This window comes from Oncorhynchus mykiss, chromosome 2 (genome assembly GCF_057628025.1).
Source record: "Oncorhynchus mykiss isolate SJ-2025 chromosome 2, ASM5762802v1, whole genome shotgun sequence".
Lineage (NCBI taxonomy): Eukaryota > Metazoa > Chordata > Actinopteri > Salmoniformes > Salmonidae > Oncorhynchus > Oncorhynchus mykiss.
Genome location: NC_143023.1, coordinates 76,377,809 through 76,395,532, shown reverse-complemented (window position 1 = coordinate 76,395,532; position 17,724 = coordinate 76,377,809). Strand labels below are relative to the sequence as shown.

The 17,724-nt window shown below is 41.2% G+C and overlaps 1 protein-coding gene across 3 annotated transcripts; it reads right to left on the bottom strand.

Moving 5' to 3' along the window:
- Positions 1-1,698: 1,698 nt before the first annotated feature.
- On the bottom strand, positions 1,699-9,970 carry LOC110496527 (selenide, water dikinase 1). Of its 3 annotated transcripts, none has more exons than XM_021572486.3 (10): positions 9,652-9,970; positions 5,244-5,372; positions 4,835-4,931; positions 4,653-4,756; positions 4,332-4,439; positions 3,781-3,935; positions 3,510-3,600; positions 3,212-3,311; positions 2,864-3,076; positions 1,699-2,744 (listed from the first exon to the last, which is right to left on the bottom strand). In XM_021572486.3, the coding sequence occupies exons 2-10, from the start codon at positions 5,337-5,339 to the stop codon at positions 2,530-2,532; spliced, it is 1,179 nt and encodes a 392-aa protein (XP_021428161.1). In that variant the 5' UTR covers positions 5,340-5,372; positions 9,652-9,970; the 3' UTR covers positions 1,699-2,529. The 3 variants fall into 3 exon arrangements, with proteins under 3 accessions (XP_021428161.1, XP_021428167.1, XP_090064375.1); XM_021572492.3 differs by having other exon boundaries at positions 9,638-9,701; XM_090208249.1 differs by lacking the exon at positions 9,652-9,970 and adding an exon at positions 6,118-6,234.
- Between the last annotated feature and the right edge of the window lie 7,754 nt (positions 9,971-17,724).

Genomic DNA, 17,724 nt, shown 5'->3' with positions numbered 1-17,724 from the left:
TGGCAGCATCATGTTGTGGGGGTGCTTTGCTGCAGGAGGGACTGGTGCACTTCACAAAATAGATGGCATCATGAGGTAGAAAATTATGTGTATATATTGATGCAACATCTCAAGACATCAGTCAGGAAGTTAAAGCTTAGTCACAAATGGGTCTTCCAAATGGACAATGACCCCAAGCATACTTCCAAAGTTGTGGTAAAATGGTTTAAGGACAACAAAGTCCTTAAGCCACCCAACTTATTGTGGGAAGCTTGTGGAAGGCTACCTGAAACTTTTGACCCAAGTTAAACAATTTAAAGGCAATGCTACCAAATACTAATTGAGTGTAAACTTTTGACCCACTGGGAATGTGATGAAAGAAATAAAAGCTGAAATAATAATTCTCTACTATTATTCTGACATTTCACATTCTTAAAATAAAGTGGTGATCCTAACTGACCTAAGACAGGGAATTTTTATTAGGATTAAATGTCAGGAATTGTGAAAAACTGAGTTTAAATGTATTTGGCTAAGGTGTATGTAAACTTAAGAATTCAACTGTATGTGTTTAGAGTATTATAATAAAGGATATGTTGATTGTTTGTTTTACCTCTTCTTTGGACTTGGACACATAAAAATGTATACTCTCAAACCTGAACTGTTTGGCCAACTACACCACATACATTTCCAGTTGCCATGTATAGCAGAGGAATTACATTCTGGTGTGCAAAGTGCTTAGCTACTACATGGCATAATGACAACATCCTGCTTTAAGAAACAATAGGAGAGAACAAACACAGTCCTTCAGTGTAAGAGAGGATCCAGTGTTATTTCAGTTTGTAAGCAGACAACCCTTTATGGTACCAGACATGAGAAAAGGCCTTACATCAGATAACTGGAGAGTACTGAGGGCTAGATGTTGGAACTGCATAGAGCTGTCAAATCCACAAGCGTCTCATTGTGTTACCTTATTGTGGACACTGCCGTTGGATACACTGAAACCACACCCGACTATAATGCAACATCCCATGCAGCCACGTTAGAAGTTCAAACACTTGAATTAGACTGATACGCTATAAATTCCCCATTCAAATTAACATGAAAACATGCTTTAGCCTAACATCAATGGTTTGACATTTGATTAATTATTTCTTAACACCGATAGCCTACATTTTCTAGAGCCGTTTTGAACTTCTAACCCGGTAGGATTAAGGGAGTGGTTTGTGGCATACAGAAGCAGCCACTCACCGATAGAATATCTCATACCGCAGTTACAACTCTAAAACATCTGCTGTGCGGATGTCGGTCAATGCTGGTTAATGCTCCATCTGATTTGAATCTAAGACTACACTTATCCCAACCAGGATGATTAGACGCAGATTGTACATTTATTGGGATAGTGTGGCAAATCTAGTGTTGGCAAATCTGAGCAAAGTACTTTACCAGTATACAAATTGTATGGAACCTCTAGGTACTGGAAGATTCTATAGAAAACCAGCTAGTGTAAGCTCTGCTGCAGATGGATGCACTGGTACTATTTTCATGGAGCAAAGTGTCAACCAAGACTTGAACACTCACCATTTCATCTGCCTCTTACGATACCGGCTTCCTTAAAAAGGTAGGTGTGTGCAATGCAACAGAGTTGAGACACCATGCTCAGACTTCTTCCCAAATCCTACTCAGTATGATCACATCTCCATAGGCAAGTATACCAAACTATACCAGGACGTTCTGTTTATTGCCTGTAAGATGACAGAATGGATTTAATGTCCTTGTAACTGATTATATCACTGATTAGAAGTACAAAACAGCAATATGAACAGAGGGAGTCCTATTTGATAATGCATTCCTTTAGATCCATCAATTTGATAGTGCTCTTGTAAAACTGTCAAGAAAATAAAAATCTATTTGATTTATTTGTTTTTGGGGGGGATACAAAAAGTGAAAGTAAAAAAGCAACCCTTATGTTCACTCTTTTCTCTTTTCTCTTGAAAGTCATGTTTCAATCTTTCCAGGCATCTGTTACAGCTTTAAACTACAACTAAGTTTTTCAACTGTACACAAAGTGAACGGACAAACAAAAACGCTATATCACTACCCATCGCTTTAAAAAAAAAACTCTTACACATACTTGTCGAGAACAAGCACCCTTTAAAAAGAGCCCTGGAGGCAACGGACACCCGAGTCTCCTAAAGATTCTAAATGAATCAACAGAATCGGATAATCATAATCTATTCTTAAACCCAGAAGCTGCCTGCCTCTTCAGTCAAACATAACAGATTACAACAGACAAAAGGCAAATGGATTTTTACTTGTTTTCTTTTTAGAGATTTTTTTGTTTTTTGTTGATAGTGCGTCCATTGTGTGATGACCTGCCCCTAAGGCTTCTGTCGGTCTGAGGCAGGTGTACATACACCTCAACCCAGTTAATTGTATATATATATATACGTGTATACATTTGACACACTCTAGGATGGTTTTCTATGAGTCTAAAAAAAACTCGGCCAAGCTCTGTGGTTCCGGTCTGCATTGCAGGGGAGAGGAAAGGTATTATGAGGTTGCGCCGGGTGTGGGGTTGACATTCTGTGTGGAGAGCTGAGGAGCGACCTCGATGATTCGTGGTTTGTCGATGATGCGGGCGGTGCGGTTGCCCTTCTCCACAATGCCGATGATCCAGGCCTGGTGGCCCTCGCCGTATTTAGGAGATTTGATCTCAGCACAGAAACGAGCTGCCTGCTCCCTGGGAAGACAGATCAACAGACCCCCTATAGATAGAGACAGAGATGGCTGATGAGTATGTGTGTGAAAGAGGTGAGAGAACCTAGACAGACAACAGGCCGACAAAAACACATGCACGGCCAGAGACACAAACATTCACACATACCTGATGTCTCGGGGCAGGTGCCGTGCATGAGTCCGAACATGTTCCCGCAGGCCTTGGACACAGCGGCCATCTTGGCGAGCACAGGGAGGTTGTGAATGACGAATGAGACCTCGCTACGCTGTTGCCGTGCCAATGTCTGGGCGTGGCCCAGAATCCCGAAGCCAGTGATGTCAGTGGCGGCGTGAGCGTTGAAGGTGTGCATCAGACCTGCAGCTGGAGAGATAAAAACAACAACTACATCAATATTCACATTACATTCATCCAAACAATGGTAGAAGTTAGACAGGAGAGAAGGGGGAGAACAACTTGAGGACAGGAACTTGTTCTGTTGAGTCGGGCGGTGTGTACCTGTCCTGTTGAGCCGGGCCATGTTCATCATAGCTTCCTGATAGGCCAGCTCTACATCCTCCTGAGTCACCACCAGCTTGATCTTATTCCACTTGTCAGGCTGAGGGACAGACATATACACACGATTTTAGACCACTTTTGAGGCACGGCAATGACTGATAAATCGCTGATTGGGTCCAGCTGTCCCTCCCATTGATATTTTTTGAGGGATACAGACGTCTCGTTCATTACATTGACATTTTAGTGTTTAAGTTACAATACAGTAAATCAAAGGAGAGGTTCGTGTGTTGAGACTTACAATGTCCAGCCACTGGTGTACCGCCACAGCCACCTGAGTCCCAAGAGGTTTGGTGAGAATCAACACATCTCCTGGCACTGCGTTGTCTGGCCTGGAAGACAGAAGACATCACATCATCACCATAGCTATCATTACTATCACAACACAGAACACAGCTCAAATGATCAAAGCAATTAGAGTTTAGAGGCTCAGAGAGAGATCTGAATGATAGTGAAATCCCCAAAAGAGTGAAAGACAGGAGGGCATCTGTCTGTGAGGAGAGGGTTCTTACATGATGAACTCATTGGGTTGACAGACCGTGGTGGCCACCCCACCCAGGACCACCCAGGGGTTAAGAACCGTCTGTCCCCCCGTAACAGACGTGCCTGCTTCCTCCGACGCATCTTTGAACCCCTGGATGATCAGAGGCATCACCTTGTCCCGCTCCTGACAGGGACTCAGAGACAGGGGAGGGACTATTTAGTGGCTGGGTGCTACACATTGGTGTGTATATATATATATATATATATATATATATATATATATATATATATATATATATATATATATATATACAGTGCCTTGAAAGTAAAGAGGCTGAATAATTTTGCACGCCCAATTTTTCAGTTTTTGATTTGTTAAAAAAGTTTGAAATATCCAATAAATGTCATTCCACTTCATGATTGTGTCCCACTTGTTGTTGATTCTTCACAAAAAAATACAGTTTTATATCTTTATGTTTGAAGCCTGAAATGTGGCAAAAGGTCGCAAAGTTCAAGGGGGCCGAATACTTTCGCAAGGCACTGTATATACACACGTGTGTATGTGTGTGTGGCCATGCACCTTTTCTGACAGTTTGTTACTGATCCCCAGCAGCATCAACATGTTGTCACATTCCGTCACTCCCATTGCGTACAGGTCACTTAGAACATTGGCACACGCAATTCGCCCCTATAGACACAGACAGGAATAAAGAAGGCATTATTGACATGATTTACTGTAGATATGAATGAAGATAACACATACTCTGCTCAAGGTGAAAGAAACGACTCCAGTCCAAAGCTCTCAGTAACTACTCAATCTATACGATACTCACAGGACCTAAAGCATGTAAGGTATGTCTGAAAACATTAACACAAAGAGGGGTAGAGAATGAGAACCTACCATCATATAGGGGTCGTCCACTATGGGGTAGATGTAGTCTGTCGTCTGGACTAGAGAAAGGCCCCCGTGCCTGAGGGGGATTACACAGGTGTCCATACCAATGCCTGCAAAGAACAGTTATTATTAAAACTGTAAAAGTTATCTGAAGAATGGATGTGAATAAAGTGTGTGTGTGTTCATACCAAGTCTGGGCATGACAGCTCCAAGGAATTGTTCATCCTCCTGATAGTGGTTCTCCTGCAGGGCTTCTAGAAGCTTCTGTAGCACATCCTGGGGTACCTAAGGAATAACAAGCAGATTACCTCAGAACTACAAGTCAAGCTTAATCATCATCCTAATGTGTTGCATTTGTAGTGCTTTTCTCAAACTCACCAAACTTTACATTGTATAGTTATGAAAATAAAGTACATGTCTGCTCATTGCTCCCAAACATGACTTACTGTTAACGCTAGAGACACAGCAAGGAAACTTTTGAAAGCAGCAAAGACTAAGTGGCCAATAACATTCTATTCACTGCCATTATACCAGTAGCCGGTCTTCGATGTACCCTAATAACTCTGTTCACAGTGCCAGGGGTGTAGAAAAACCCACCTTGCAGCCCGTTCCTTTGAGCTCAGTGAAGCGTGTGAGTCTGAAGCTCTTGTCTAGCTCATAGCTCTCTGGGTTAAACGACTCTCTGACAGACATGGCTGGAGACACTTTGGGACCTCAGTCAATATCCTGAGGACAGAAGATAGGGAGAAGGGGAGACAGGGATGAGAAACATGGCTGGAGTAACACTGGACAGTCACCCCTGACTACATCTCTTCTCTGTTCAACCAATTAGCATCCAGGATCAGGATACAGCAAATAAGGAGAGAAGGACCGAGGGATGAGTAAAGGAAAGAGGTTGTGAAACTTGAAATATTCTGTTTTGGTGTAACTACTAGTAAACTGAAAAGGTAAAGGCATAGTGGATGCTTATGCAGACATTTGATGAGAACAATTTACCCTCGGGTATCAATAGTGTTGAAGAATAATTTTGTACCTCAAAGTGCTATTAATGAAGATTAGGTTATATCTCAAAAATGTCCAAAGTAAGTAAACTTACAAAAAACGAATCTAACTAAAAATACCTGTGCATGTATGTACAGTGCCTTGCAAAAATATTCACCCCCCTTGGCATTTTTTCCTATTTTGTTGCATTACAACCTGTCATTTTAATGGATTTTTATTTGGATTTCATGTAATGGACATACACAAAATAGTCCAAATTGGTGAAGTGAAATGAAACAAATAACTTGTTTCAAAAAACATTTAAAAAATAAAAAAGAAAAGTCGTACGTGTATATTTATTCACCCCCTTTGTTATGAAGCCCCTAAATAAGACCTGGTGCAACCAATTACCTTCAGAAGTCACATCGTTAGTTAAACAAAGTCCACCTGTGTGCAATCTAAGTCTCACATGATCTCAGTATATATACACCTGTTCTGAAAGGCCCCAGAGTCTGCAACACCAAGCAAGCACCACTATGAAGACCAAGGAGCTCTCCAAACAGGTCAGGGACAAAGTTGTGGAGAAGTACAGATCAGGGTTGAGTTCTAAAAAATATATAAGCAGCATTAAATCCATTGTTCAAAAATGGAAGGAAAATGGCACCACAACAAACCTGCCAAGAGAGGGCCACCCACCAAAACTCACAGACCAGGCAAGGAGGGCATTAATCAGAGAGGCAACAAAGAGACCAAAGATAACCCTGACGGAGCTGCAAAGCTCCACAGCGGAGACTCCCCAAACATATGGAAGAAGGTCCTCTGGTCAGATGAGACTAAAATGTAGCTTTTTGGCCATCAAGGAAAACACTATGTCTGGCGCAAACCCAACACCTCTCATCACCCCGAGAAAATCATCCCCACAGTGAAGCATGGTGGTGGCAGCATCATTTTTTTCGTCTGCAGGGACTGGGAATCTGGCCAGAATGATGGATGGCACTAAATACAAGAAAATTCTTGAAGGAAACCTGTTTGTCTTCCAGAGATTTTAGACTGGGACGGAGGTTCACCTTCCAGAAGGACAATGACCCTAAGCATACTGCTAAAGCAACACTCAAGTGGTTTAAAGGGAAACATTTAAATGTCTTGGAATGGCCTAGTCAAAGCCCAGACTTCAATCCAATTGAGAATCTGTGGTGTGACTTAAAGATTGCTGTACACCAGCAGAACCCATCCAACTTGAAGAATGGGCAAAAATCCCAGTTGCTAGATGTGCCAAGCTTATAGAGACATACCCCAAGATACTTGCAGATGTAGTTTGCTGCTAAAGGTGGCTCTACAAAGTATTGACTTTGGAGGTGTGAATAGTTATGCATGCTCAAGTTTTCCATTTTTTTTTGTCTTATTCCTTGTTTGTTTAACAAAAAAATATTTTGCATCTTCAAAGTGTTAGACATGTTGTGTAAATCAAATGATACAACCCCCCCAAAAATCAATTTTAATTCCAGGTTGTATGGCAACAAAATAGGAAAAATGCCATGGGGGATGAATACTTTCGCAAGCCACTATCTTTAAAGCTGAATCAGTTGATCAATGGCTTGAACTTGTTGCAAAATCCAATAAATCATAAATGAATCACTCAAAAAAAGGGAAAAGTTCATTTCTTAGATCAAATTAAATTGTATTTGTCAAATGCGCCAAATAGAAGTTGTAGACATTACAGTGAAATGCTTACTTACAAGCTCTTTACCAACGATGCAGTTAAATAAGAAAAAAGAACAAGAAATAAAACAAGAATGAAGTCATATACAAGGATTACCAATACCATATCAATGTGCAGGGATACATGGCAATTAAGGTAGATATGTACATGTAGACAGGGGTAAAGTGAATAGGCATCGGATAGATTGAAATTAGAAGCAGCGTATGCGTATACATATGTGATAATGTGTGCGTTAGATTTTTTTATATGCGGGATAAATCCATCCACACAGATTGTTCCAAAGATCATCTAAGAAACGAGAGCTAGTATTTGATTGTTCTAGTGAGCACAGGTGTGGTTTTCTGAGATAATCAATTAATATCCCATCATGCTTTGGGCCATGTGTAAAAATGCCCAGTTGCCCATTATTTTGGCTACCACAGCAAGAAAAGGTCTCAGTCACTTTGAAAGAGAGGTCTCAAAGTAGCATAGGGGGTTTAAAGGTTGTGTGTCTCAGTCACCAGATCTATCTAAACACAATTGAACACTTATGGGAGATTCTAGAGTGGTACCAGAGACAGCGTTTTACGCCACCATCAACAAGACACAAAATTATGGAATTTTTCTAAACAGAAAGATGTCGCATCCCAACAGAGTTTCAGACACTTGTAGAATCTATGCCAAGGCACATTGAAGCCGTTCTAGTGGCTCGAGGTGGCCCAACACCCTTTAAGACACTATGTTGGTGTTTTCTTTATTTTGGCAGTTACCTGTAGTTTTGGTCAAATTCACAAGTCTTCCATTTATACCCTTTAACATAAACACCTGTTTACAGTGACAAGTACAGCCGAGAAAAAACCTAGACTAAACATGGTTTCACATTGAGTTATGTTTTCCTCTAGTTCTGCAGAGTATAAAAACTGCTTTTGTTGACCACTCACTGACATAACAACCAGAGACCAGTTTCCATTTATTTATTCACATATCTGTTTCACTTTGCTGTGACATATTAAAAGCAATGATTTATATATAAACCTTGATTTGCTGATTCTATGTATTAGCCAATAAGAGGCTTTGAAGCCACAAGTTAGCCATAATGGCACTCACCAGAATAAGCAGTCCCTCCATAGGAATGAATGGAATTCTACAGTATTTCAATTAAATGTTTCAGGGACAAAATTACATGTATTTAAGTATTTTGTTGTTGTAGTGCAGACAGTAACATTGAAACTTTCAAAAAAGGTAGCTGTAAATGACAAATGTTTTTGTATATATTTGTTTATTTTATGTTTAGCACACATTAAACTATGCATGAAGGTGTCTAAATAGAATAAACTAATCTAGACATTCATAAATGCATTTCTATAGCTTCCAAAATATATATTTATTTTTTAACTTTGGGGGAGTGCCAAGATGGTGGATTCAAAACAACGCCTCCTGTCAGTCATCTAGAATATACCATTGATGAGAAGCGTGGACGTTGGACATAGAATCAGACCTAACTAGTCGATCTGGTCTCGGGCAATTTGATGGCTAAATAAAACAAAAATAGAATACATTAAATATTAAACACAATCCCAGGCTTCACTGTGTGATCCTGTATTTTATCATGGCTCCGGATCAATTGTTGCGCTTGGGGTCCTAGTCAGTTTGGCTTCTGAAACAGTGCGAGGAGGATATGAAGTTGGGCTGGTGTGCGCCGGCTCAAATTAAATCATGCACCAGACATTTTCAGCCAAATCAATTTCGGCAGTCAAAAGTTACCAATATTAATCAATTAGCTAACTACAGACATTAAAATAATCTGTTATCAATAATTGTGAGAGTTTTTACTGTCTTGCAGCTGCATGCTTGTAGCCAGCCAGGGAGCTAACATTGGCTAAGTAATAGCCTGTTTGCTAATCAATGAGTTTAGCTAGCTGATGTGCTAACTATTAATCAAGTGGGACATCGTTTGTGTGACTAATCGAGCTTTATACAATAGTTAAAATGCGGATAAAACAAAAAACTCTATTATTAATCATTTAAATTAGCGAAAACAGAACGAAAAATAGCAGTTTATGTTTCGAAGTAACCGGGAAAGCAGTGCATAAAAATGTCGGCGGTGGAAAAAATTAACCCCTTCCTGTACAGCGCCATGCGAGACGTGCTACAACAGACTTTGTAACAATAAAATAACGCCATACATGCAATTTGCACACAGTTTGTAATCATATGCTGCATTACATATATGTAAAATACCCCCCCTTTGCATTTATTGGGCTGAACCAGAGTTATATTCGTATAACATTTCCCCTTTAATTGCTCTCACCAGTTTATCCTTACCGGTTTTGCTTTAGCGGCGGGTCTCCAGAAACAAGGGAAGGGACAGTACCAGAATGCATTTGGAGTAAATCGGGTGTCCTTGAAGATAGCCTGACGAAAAATCTATTAACTTTTATTTTTTGTTTTACAACAGAATGTATTTCATTTTATCGCGTTGGGAAATGCATAAAATAAATAGATGTACATGCATCAGATAATATCACAAGGCGAGGACCGTCATCACAACGGGGGAAATCTTGAGGTAAAAGCACGAGATCACAAAGGGTCCTTCGCATGGAGACTGGCGCCTTTAACTCCCCTTTAAAGAACCGCAGAGTCTGGCAATAAAAAGTCAACAATGGATTGTACCTTTAATTTAGTCTTCCCTCCAATATGATAGAGATCAGTATGCAATCACAAATGTTCTAATCAAGTTTATAGCGTTTACAATAGAAACAGTGCATGCATAATATTATATGATTGTACATTCATTGTGAAATTAACTCTGAATTCCAGGTTATATGTACAGTATCTGTTTTTATAAAATGTGTGGTTTTAACCATGTGGAAAGAGACTGATCATTTTCCTTTTAAATGAATGCCTGAATTAAAGGTTTGCATTAGCCGACTTGCTAAATGTAATTCTAATCAGCTCATACAATTATACACCTTATATGTCAGGACTAAGACACTGATAAAATGAGGGGGTACCATAGCATTGATGCATCTGATAATAACTGGATAGACCTGATATGACAGACTGGTCTCATAGACTAGACGTAACATAGTAAACGTAAATCTGGGACGTTCAAATTGGTATATGTTACGTTTGGTGTGGTTACATAAGGAAGCATGTTACTTAATGAGGTACAAACAAAAGGACAGTGGTTGGCAGGGTTGGATGGGTAGGCATATAATGTGAACGTCTAGCCAACCCAAAGGTTGTGTTCGAATCTCATCACAGAAAACTTTAGTATTTGAGCTAATTAGCAACTTTGCAACTACTTACCATGTTAGCTAACCCTAACCCTTTAACTGAACTCCTAAGCCTAGCTAACATTAGCCAGCTAGCTAACTTTAGTGTTAGCCACCTCTAGCTAACGTTAGCCATAACAAATTGGAATTCGTAACATATTGTACGTTTAGCAAATTTGTAACTTCCTACATTTGCAAATTCGTAACATGTCGTTCGAATTGCAAATTTGTTACATATCGTACAAATGTAATTCATAACATTTTGTAATGAAACAGGCAGGGAGCAGGTCTCGAACCCTCAACCTTCTGGCAGAAAATCCAGTGCGCCATCGTCTGTGCCCCAAAAGCATGCTCGAGTGGCAGAGTCGATATCCGCGCTTATAAACCCAGGGTCGTTACACAACTCCCTCCTTTCAAAGTGCGCGTCTTCGTGCTAGCTTATGTCGTGGAGGATCATTACAAAATATAACACTTACAAGAACTTGTGAATTCAATATAGGCTTTTAATACAAACATATCAGAAGCCTAGATGGTCCGCGGAACACACACTTTTCCAGAGTACTGGCTCTGTTTTTATACACATACAACATATGAGTCCACCCCACATGCAAATGAAGTTACTTCCCTCAGTCCATCTGCCACCATTATATCCCAATCTGTGCATCCTGCTTGTTCACGCCCAATAGCGCCCACATCTGCTTTCAGTCAAGTTATAATGGTGACAGGACCTCTTCATGTCCCAAAAATAATACATGCCCATCTTATCCTATGGGCCCCTTTAGTTTAGCTTGGTTCTTTCTTTGGTTTGTCTGTCCTTATTAGGACTAGTAGACTATGTTTCTCTTCTCTTCATGTCCTAAAAATATATGCCCTATTTCTATAGTCCATCCGTTGGTCATTTGGCTGACCCTCTCCTTTGTGTATCCCTCTGACCTTGGTATGTCCAGCTGTCCTATGCTCTCATGGCCTTACTTTGGTTTCCTGTCCTATACAATAGACAATGCATTTTACCAGAATGGCAAATGCACTCTAAGTGTATCCTTCTCTTGTGGTACAGTATTATGTTTCTCCCTATATGTACATCTTGCTCCCACACTTACAACTCAACGTCTCATAGGAACATGCTCAATGGCCAAGCACAAGCACGTTCGTGGATGCAAGGTCACTTCTGACACCACTATAATGAAACCCAGGGTCGTTACAATATTGTTCGACTTACATTCGTAACATATCATGTGAAATGGATGATGGGCATCCACAAATTAATACATACCATACGAAATGTAACATATATTGTAGCAAATTTGGGTGGGTAGCTCCAACCGGAACTCGAACCCGGGTCCAGTGATTGTCAAACCAACGCCTTATCCGTTATGCCAAGAGTCCCAAACCTCTTGATGAAGTCGCTAGGTGTTGTGTAAGGTCACTACATAATCCCCTTCCTCTGGGAGAGTGTGTCCCCATGCTTCTATATACTAAGTCCCTCACATGGACACGCCTTTCCAATGGCCCCACGGCCGCCATCCCACTTTTGACGCCACTGTAGCAAATGTTTGGGGTAGCTCCAACCGGGATTCGAACCCGGTCCAGCGACTGTCAAGACAACACCGTAACTGTTACGCCAAGAGGTATGAACTGCTTGACGCAGTCACTAGGTGTCGTGTTAAGGTCGCTACAATATTATACTAAATGGAGTGTCTTGGATTTACGTACAGAATAATACGACATGCTCTGAGACCACATTGAATATGAGGGTTAAACCACGAGAACATAAACCATAATTTACAGTAGACAATTCCTCATTTCAAAATGTTTTCCCCTGTGAATAGTAAAGGGGAGAAGGCTTTTGACATGTTCCAACATAACCAAAAAGGTGTTGGACCCCTGGCAAAGATCTCAGCTCTGCAGATTTTGCTGTGAAGAAACAGAATCATTAGATAATTTATTCAGGTATTGTCCGCATGTAGCTTGTTTCTGGTCACAGGTTCAGGAATGGCAAAAAAATCAAAACATTAATTTAAATGAACCCTACAAATAGCAGTGTTGGGTGATTTGGAAAGCCATAGTCAATCAATCAACAATATAATAATGCTCTTAGGAAAAATGTTAATCTTTAACGTACAATCTGTGGTACTATGCGATTAGAGAAGTTCATGATTCATGTGAGACATCACAGCACAGTAAAGAAATATATGGCGTTTGGAAATCAAAAGGGGGTGATCTATGGAGGTAGGTGAGATGGGCTGAGAGTGGCAAAGGGCTGGGTTTAAAAATCTCATGATGGTAATATTTATTACCGGTCGTGACACTGCTGTCAAGGGTGGGGAGATGGCGGAAAAGGAAATAAGGAAGAAAGAGGAGGATATTCTGAATAAACACGGAGTGGGGGATTACAGAGGCCTTCTGAAAGATCTGGTGAAGAATATGATGGACAAGAAAAAAGGAGAGACATGGATTATGCTTTGAGTGAATATGGAACGCTGGATCGCTCAGAACTTTTGGAAGAGCTTGAGGAGGAAATGGAACCTGATGAGAGTGAAGATGAATTAAATGTGGTGGCAGGTGCAGTGGTGACTGCTGAGAAGAAGTTGAGTGTAGAGTGAAGTAGTCATGTGAGGAAGGTGGGTGTCAAGTGTAAAAACAGCAATACCTGCTCCAGTAGTTCGGAGATGGAACTTGTTGAGAGTGAGGGTGAAGCACCTGCGGCGAGGACCACCAAATTCGGGACTTTTCCCAAGAATGATAATGATGATTTTACCACAGTGGGAGTGAGATTTGCAGAGAGAATGGATCCTTGCTTTTTGGTTGATCCATATGTGGTGTCAGTTTGGGTAAAGGAAAGGTTGGGGACTGTTGAGTTGGTGAAGGTAAATTGGACTCGTGATTATTTGTTGCGTTTCCTCCACCCAGAGGGTGCGGGCGCTCCAGATTACAAGAGTGTGGTATCGGTGGAGAAAGTTGTGTGTGTTAGTTGTGGGGGTGATCATTGGGCTGGAGATCGGAGGTGTCCGGTGAAAGAAAGGCAGGTTGAGGTTGCCAGGGTTAGAGTACAGTAGTACAGAAAGTGTTGTATGCCGAAGCAGTGAAGAGAGTGGTAGAGGAAGATGGGTACGGGGTGAGGGATCCTGAGAGGATTCCTGTGAGTAGGCAGAGATCAAGAGAGTGATGGGAAGAATATGTGCTGCTTTTTCGACTCTCTCTGTCTCTCTCTCTACCGCACCTGCTATCTCGACCTCAGAATCCTCAGTTATGAAAAGCCAACTGACATTTACTCCTGAGGTGCTGACCTGTTGCACCCTCTACAACCACCATTATTATTTAAAAAAAAGGGAGTTAGCAATCAGTTGACAACAAATACTCAAAACAGACATATTTTTGCTTCTAAAAATAAAAGTTCAATACAAACATTTGTAAAATACAGAAAATTATTAATTTGATAATCCCCAATAAAACCATAACCATGGTATCAGATAGAACACTCTGACGGAGCTGATGTTAGACAAAAATCTGACAGAGTTGATGTTTTACAGAGTTGACAAAAAATAGCATTTGTTGCTTTATGACTCTAAAACCGAATTAAAATGTAAGTGCATTCAAGACCCCTTGACTTTTTCCACATTTTGTCACGTTGCAGCCTTATTCTAAAATGGATTAAATAGTTTTGTCCCCCTCATCAATCTACACACAATACCCCATAATGACGAATCCAAAACAGGTTTTACATTTTTTAGCTAATTTATAAAAAAATATAAAAAACAGAAATATCACAGTATTCAGACTCTTTACTCAGTACTTTGTTGAAGCACCTTTTGCAGTGATTACAGCCTTAAGTATTCTTGGGTATGACACTACAACCTTGGCACACCAGTTTTTGTGGAGTTTCTCCCATTCTTCTCTGCAGATCCTCTCAAGCTCTGACAGATTGTATGGGGAGTGTCACTGCACAGCTATTTCGAGGTCTCTCCTGCATTGTCTTCAAATCAAATCAAATCAAATTTTATTTGTCACATACACATGGTTAGCAGATGTTAATGCGAGTGTAGCGAAATGCTTGTGCTTCTAGTTCCGACAATGCAGTAATAACAAGTAATCTAACTAACAATTCCAAAACTACTCTCTTGTACACAGTGTAAGGGGATAAAGAATATGTACATAAGGATATATGAATGAGTGATGGTACAGAGCAGCATAGGCAAGATACAGTAGATGGTATCGAGTACAGTATATACATATGAGATGAGTATGTAAACAAAGTGGCATAGTTAAAGTGGCTAGTGATACATGTATTACATAAGGATACAGTCGATGATATAGAGTACAGTATATACGTATGCATATGAGATTAATAATGTAGGGTAAGTAACATTATATAAGGTAGCATTGTTTAAAGTGGCTAGTGATATATTTACTAGCCACTAGTCTTGGCTGTGGGCTTAAGGTCGTTGTCCTGTTTGAAGGTGAACCTTTGCCCCAGTTTGAGGTCCTGAGCGCTCGGCAGCAGGTTTTCATCAAGGATCTTTCTGTACTTTGCTCCGTTCATCTTTCCCTTGATACTGACTAGTCTCCCAGTCCCTGCCGCTGAAAAATATCCCCACAGCATGATGCTGCCACCACCATGCTTCACCGTAAGGATGGTGCCAGGTTTCCTCCAGACGTGAAGCGTCTGAGAGTTCTTTAGGTGCCTTTTGGCAAACTCTAAGTGTTATGTGACTTTTACTGAGGAGTGGCTTCCGTCTAGCTACTCTGATTGGTGGAGTGGTGCAGAGATGGTTGTCCTTCTGGAAGGTTCTCCCATCTCCACAGAGGAACTCTTGAGCTCTGTCAGAGTGACCATTGGGTTCTAGGTCACCTTCCTGACCAAGGCCCTTCTCCCCCGATTGCTCAGTTTGGCCGGGTGGGCAGCTCTCGGAAGAGTCTTGGTGGTTACAAACTTCTTCCATTTAAGAATGATGGAGGCCACTGTGTTCTTAGGGAACTTCAATGCTGCAGAAATGTTTTGGTACCCTTCCCCAGATCTGTGCCTCGATACAATCCTGTCTTGGAGCTCTACGGATAATGGACCAATGACTCCTTGCTGTCCCCAGTCCACCTGGGCATGCTGCTGCTCCAGTTTCAAATGTTCTGATAGCGGCTATGGAACCCTGACCTGTTTACTGGACGTACTACCTTGTCCCGGACCTGCTGTTTTGGACTCTCTCTCTACCGCACCTGCTGTCTCTAACTCTGAATAATTGGCTATGAAAAGCCACCTGACATTTTCTCCTGAGGTGCTGACCTGTTGCACCCTCTACAACCACTGTGATTATTATTATCTGATCCTGCTGGTCATCTATAAATGTTTGAACATCTTGGCCATGTTCTGTTATAATCTCCACCCGGAAAAGCCAGAAGAGGACTGGCTTGGTTCCTCTTTAGATTTATTCCTAGGTTCTGGCCTTTCTACTGAGTTTTTTCCTAGCCACTGTGCTTCCACATCTGCATTGTTTGGGGTTTTAGGCTGGGTTTCTGTACAGCACTTTGTGACATCGGCTGATGTATATAAAAAAAAAATACATTTGATTAAATTCCTTCGGCCCCATGGCTTGATTTTGTTCTCTGACATGCACTGTCAACTGTGGGACCTTATATAGACAGGTGTGTGTCTTTACAAATCATGTACAATCAATTGAATTTACCACAGGTGGACTCCAATTAAGTTTTAGAAACATCTCAAGGATGATCAATGGAAACAGGATGCACCTGAGCTCAATTTCAAGTCTCATAGCAAAGAGTCTGAATGCTTTTGTAAATAGTTTTTATTATTTTTTACAATGTAGCTACTTCATCGTTCACATATAAGAATAACAATCTAGTGTAGCCTATGTCTTCCAAAGACAGCCATTACTTCTAATTTCCCACCCGTAGTCCTTTTTTAAAATGTATTTATTTTTCTATTTTATTTTTATTAACAACAAATCAATGCAGGAAGTACATGTGGGAACACAAGTATATATGAATAATATACAATGGACAATTGGGCTAGGGGGTACAATATCACATTACACAAGGACCTTAAGGGACATAAATACACTTATTACAATGCCCAAAATTAATACAATGCCAAAAAAGATGCAACACTGTTTCTGGGTGGTCATTACAAAAGGAGCCATTTGAGTTGATGTTTTCCTTAAACTTCTTCATATAGTGGTTGGCAGGATAATATTTATGAATAATTTTAAAGGAAACTTCCTTAATTAATTTTTTAACAAGTAGGTATGTGTGTGGCAACATCCAAACTTTTTTCCAACAGATATTATCAATAAATCCATTCCAATAAGGCATGACATGAGGTAGATAGATACAACATCCTGCTGAAACGAGGTTTGTATCTGTCAGAGTCTAGGTGATGTGGGTAAGGCGGAGTCAGGCGCAGGACACAGAGATGAGTAATAATAGTAACTTTACTCAAAAATAATCTTCCAACAAGGAGAACGAAAATCCAGAATCACATAAACGAGACAACTGACAACAATAAACACGCACAAAACCATAATGGCTCCAGAGGGTTAAATAGGGAAATAATTAAACGTAATGGGAACCAGGTGTGTACAATACAGACAAAACTAATGGGAAAAGAAATGTAGATCGGTGGAGGCTAGAAAGCCAGTGACGTCGAAGGAAGTCGTGACAGTACACCCCCCCCCCCCCCCCCCCCCCCTTGACGCAGGGGACGACCCGGAGGACAAGGCGCAGGACGATCCGGGTGGAGGCGGTGAAAGTCCTGCAGTAAGGAAGGGTCAAGGATGTCCTCCACCGGCACCAAGCATCTCTCCTCCGGACCGTACCCCTCCCACTCCACGAGGTACTGAAGGCCCCTCGCCCGACACCTTGAGTCCATAATGGCTCGCACAGTATACGCCGGGGCCCCCTCGATGTCCAGAGGGGGTGGAGGAACCTCCCGCACCTCAGACTGCTGGAGCGGACCAGCCACCATCAGCCTGAGGAGAGACACATGGAATGAGGGGTTAATACGGTAATCAGGAGGGAGCTGTAACCTATAACAAACCTTGTTCAGTCTCCTCAGGACTTAAACCGCTTCCGGCAGGGCAGGCAAGCGGTAGGTTTCGGGTCGAGAGCCTCA

Coding starts and splice junctions, on each gene's coding strand:
- LOC110496527 (XM_021572486.3), bottom strand. CDS start 5,339: ATGTCTGTCAGAGAGTCGTTTAACCCAGAGAGCTATGAGCTAGACAAG. Junction 4,932..5,243: donor TCAAAGGAACGGGCTGCAAG/GTGGGTTTTTCT, acceptor GTTATTCCTTAG/GTACCCCAGGATGTGCTACA. Junction 3,077..3,211: donor GGCCCGGCTCAACAGGACAG/GTACACACCGCC, acceptor TTATCTCTCCAG/CTGCAGGTCTGATGCACACC.